Source organism: Pinus tabuliformis, chromosome Q (assembly GCF_031772625.1).
Source record: "Pinus tabuliformis cultivar Carrire ecotype Pingquan chromosome Q, CPIR1, whole genome shotgun sequence".
Classification (NCBI taxonomy): Eukaryota; Viridiplantae; Streptophyta; class Pinopsida; order Pinales; family Pinaceae; genus Pinus; species Pinus tabuliformis.
In genome coordinates, this window is record NC_142296.1 from 1,360,931,966 (window position 1) to 1,360,936,699 (window position 4,734).

General features: G+C 37.6%; 1 protein-coding gene across 1 annotated transcript; it reads right to left on the bottom strand.

The window, feature by feature from the left end:
- Nucleotides 1-1,049: 1,049 nt before the first annotated feature.
- LOC149224977 (protein NRT1/ PTR FAMILY 5.10-like) lies at nt 1,050-4,456 on the bottom strand. The gene is made up of 3 exons (XM_089386376.1): nt 3,852-4,456; nt 2,292-2,860; nt 1,050-2,106 (listed from the first exon to the last, which is right to left on the bottom strand). Exons 1-3 carry the CDS (start codon nt 4,245-4,247, stop codon nt 1,251-1,253), a joined length of 1,821 nt encoding a protein of 606 aa, XP_089242502.1. The 5' UTR covers nt 4,248-4,456; the 3' UTR covers nt 1,050-1,250.
- Nucleotides 4,457-4,734: the final 278 nt, after the last annotated feature.

Consider the following 4,734-nt stretch of genomic DNA (forward strand, 5'->3'; position numbering starts at 1 on the left):
TTGGTGTAGAGAAACACAAAGTCAAAACTTACTAGGACTTCATTGTCTTCCACACTTTTTGGCTTTTGATCCACTTGACAAAGGATGATGAGTCCTTACAAAAGAGTCGTATTGCTGGAGAAGGGGACGAGTTTCTTAGTGAAAAATTTTGCTAAAAAGTAAAGGACACTACCGTGTTTACAATTACATAACAATCAATAAACACTGTTCACTCCCTATCTATGAGTTTCTAACACTCACTCACCCATGCAGTAAGTGAATGAGGGTAAAATTAAGGCACTCATATTATGTTATATGATTACCTTTTTACTAAAAGGATTAGAGGTTACATGATTGCTCAGCAATCTTGCCCTCATATAATTTTAATTAACTTCAAAGATTCTTCAATTCAAGCCTCTGATAATGTAAAAAGTACATCAACTTAAAATATTCTAAAGGGTATGAATCGTGTGTTTCTTATGAAATCTAATTGAAAAAAATAAAACAAACACTCACTGACAGCATAGCATATGCAAAAACAGCGAAAAAAGTACAACCCAAATGAGATCCAAAGTAAACTATTTTGTGTATTTGTCCCTGCTAACCATCACGAAGTAGTATTGAAAGCATCAGCTGTACCATCACAAGGAAAGTAAACTATTTTGTGTATTTGTCCCTGCTAACCATCACGAAGTAGTATTGAAAGCATCAGCTGTACCATCAGAAGAAATGGAGATTTCTGAATACCGATTGAATGTTTTTTTAACATGTCTTAATAGACACATTTAGGTTGATAGTCTACTCAGGCTAGTTTTTAATGGGATTCATATTTGTCACATGTAATTTGATTTCTTCATAGAATTCATAATTTCATGTCAACTGGATCTAGCTCGAGTGGTTGTGTCATGAAGTATTATCCTCCCCACCCAAACCCTATTCCTGTAAGTGACGTGACAAAGGTTTAAGCCTCTATAAAAAAAATTCAGTTTACTTACTGTTCTTAGAATAAGGGGTAGTGCCCGGTGACTTTCCCCGAGCAATGCATTACTTAAAAATTAAAATAATTACAATTTCAAGGAAACAGGAAATATATATTATTCCAGGAATCGTGGGAATAGTTCATTCCCTGATGGTTACAGTGCCCAATGTACGAAGGGACTAATCATACCCAGCATATACATCCTTCCAATGCTTTGAGATATGCATGTCACTTTATAAATAGGACTGAAGAATTCATAATTGAATTATCGAGGAATCAATATCTTTGCCTATTAGGTTGTTTCTTCATCATCATGGCAAATATCGATTTCTACTTTCTTATATATGAAGCAGCTAGCAAATGCAACATAGATGCATAGGAACAGTGCACTCAGTGCAGCCAGAGACCAATAAAAGTAGTCCAAATGAGCTCTGTTCAGGTTGTCAGCAAACCAGCTCTGCTTCTTCCCTCTGCTACTTAGTTCCTCAAGAATAGAAATATAAAAACTGCTCAAGAAACTACCTATGCCGAAAACACTCAAATAGAGAGCGATACCTAAGCTTCTCATTGTGTCAGGCATCTGATCATAAAAGTACTCTTGCAGTCCTATCATTGTAAAAACATCTGATATACCAAATAGTATGTATTGTGGAAGCAACCAAAAAATGCTCAATGGAATCGTGGCATGGGGCATATCTTCCAATCCATTATCCTTTGCCACTTGGAGCCTTTTCATTTCTGTCAAGGCAGCAACAGTCATAGAAAGAATGGAAGTAAATATACCAATACCTATCCTCTGAAGCAGTGTTATACCACGCTCGTTTTTGGTTATTTTTCTGGCCACTGGAACAAATATGCGATCATACACAGGCACAAGCACAACAATGGAGAGGCTAATGAAGCTTTGTAAAGATGCGGCAGGAATCTCAAAGTTGTCACCAATCTTTCTATCCATTGTGCTTCCCTGTTTTGTGAAGAATGTTGGGGATTGTGCAAAGACAACCCCATACATCAAACAAGCCACCCAAATGGGTAACAATCTTAGAACAAGTTTCACCTCTTCAACCTGTGTAACTGTGCATAGTCTCCAGTTAATGTCTTTATGCTTGTAATCTAAATCAACCGCCACAGTTGCCTTGTCAAGAAACCTATGAAACAAGAGTGAATACACTTGTGAACATTTATTCTCAAAACATTATTTGCATTTAAAGAAGCAACAATGTGAAAAAATGCAAAACTAAACAAATAGAATTAACAGGAATAGACCATAATCATTCTTTTTGTTAACTCATTCACCTCGCACGCAGCAGGAAACAGGTTTACAGGGGCTTACCTTAACTGATTTGTAGGCAAAAGCTCTCTACTCTTTTCACCCTTTAAAAGCTGTTCTTCTTGAATAACATATATTTTCTTTTCTCCCAGAGAAGGAACAGAGACATTCCATTTACGGATACTGGCTACAAAGACTTGGGCGATTCCAGTGAACGGACTATCACCAGGCAGTTTATGTCGGTACAATCTTGTCCCACACATGAAAACAGAGAGTGCTATTGCCATTGCCATGGTTGGGATACAAAACCCCAAACCCCATCCAACATTTTCTTGAATGTACACGAGCACAGATATAGACACAACCATGCCACTGGACATTCCAAAGTACCACCAATTGAAGAATGAACTCTTGTGCTTCCTCTCGTCTGGGTCTCGGTCATCAAACTGGTCTGCCCCAAATGCTTGCAGACAAGGTTTGTGCCCTCCTTGCCCCAGTGCAACCAAATAAAGGGAAAAGAAGAAAAAACCCACCTGAAAACCTGATGCTTCAGGGCAGGTATATGATGTGGTGTCACATGGAGGGGGTCTAAAAGATGTAAGAGAGGCAGACAGAGTCAACAAACATAAGCCCTGCAACCATGGGCAATTTTAGTGGTTAATATTCATATTAGGCATTAAAATGTTTGCATTTGCAAAGCAAGATCCTGAGTTCTACACAGGAAATCCTTATTTCTTTTGAAATGATTGTTCTGAAAAATATAAGTAATTTTTCAGCAACGGAATTTTGCATATTCATCACCACAGAATACAGTTTATTGAACTTCATGACATCCCAATTCACAGTGCATAGCAGATGAATTGCTGCAGTAAGCAGGAATTCTCTCTTATCTGGACTCCCAGGTACCTTACAAAAAAACTTAGTGAAGACGTTTCAAACTTTAACCACCTCAGCTTTGCAAGTTTGAAACTTTACCCCCCAGCTTTGCAAGTTTAAAACTTTACCCCCCAGCTTTGCAAGTCTAATAAGCAAGTTATCAAATTGATGTCAAGATTAATGATCGGTACTTTGCCAGAGATTCAGTTCCATTTTGGTATTTTAGTTAAGGATCCATATCCATATATAAGAGGCTTTGAGTTCCAAGACTTCTCTTCCAAGTTCATATGCCATAGGATAGCAAATATATTAAAAAAGTTCAGAACTTCTTAGAATGATGACAAAACTAATGACAATAGGTACTTGTCTACAATCCAGTCTTTCAATTAAAAATCAACAATAATCAATATGTATCCCACAGCAATAATTTCAATACAAATATAAATACCAGGATGTATTCTAAAGTGTGTATATACACACCAGATAAAAAGGGTCATATATTCATATATGCCCATCTAATTAAATATGGCATACCTACTGGTATAAGTACCGTCTTTAATGCACTCCTGGGCGATGCTTGCTAAGCAACCGCACCTATGTGTAAGAGGTCTGTCTCTCTAACCCTAAGCAGCGGATAGGGTTACTATGAATTCAATAAACTGCAATCTGCGATTATATATAAACTTAAAACACAACTGGGTTGCAACAAAATCAATCAGAAAAGGAGTTGGGTACAGAAGAACTGACCAGCAAATAAACAATAGATGAGAAAAAAATGGTCCAATAGCGACCCAAATAAGAATCTGCAACAAAAGCTCCGAGAAGGGGCAGCATGGATGCAGTTCCTGCCCAAACGTTGACATTTTTTGCAGCAGTAACAGTGGTCTGATGCATAACATTTGTGAGATATGTGACCAAGTTAGAGGCAATGCCATAGTAGGCCAATCTCTCTGCAATTTCAATGCCAATAATAAGAAGAGATGCTGTCCATCCCCCAGTGAGAGACCTTCTAACAGGCCTTCCTTTGAGATCTGTGGATCCATCCTCAGCCAAGTCGTTGCTGTCAGGTATGGCAAGGAGCGGGGATTCACAGGTGAAAGAGTGATCCTCCATGGCAGTCCTGGTGTTGGCTTCGCCAGGCATGGAGAACGATCATGTAGGAAAAAGATAATCAAACATGCACCTGTGGGATCCATGATGCAATCCACCTAAGTAACACAGATATAAAACATTTATTATGTGAAAAACACATTGCCGTTTCTGTCAACAGTTCCAACCCAGTGGGAGTTGTTTAATTCTTTACGCAACTGAGTTATGTCCAACTCGACAATTATTCTGCCCAAAACCTATAACAAGAAGGTGATTTACCAATTTGGTTTGAATAATTCTATGATGTACAGTGTAAATATGTCAATGATGCTTGTACCCTTGTCAAAACATACTTTTGGAATAAAAACTTCGGGCGAATTTGTCATCAATAAAATGTGCATAAAGAATATTTCGTGGGCTACTGAGTTTGGAATCTTATTGCCATGAGTCAATTGCTCTTGGTTTTTGAGTAATAAATAAAATGTAATTTTTTTAATATAAAAATGAAAAGAAAGAAGAAGAAAGAAAGTATTTTAATTTC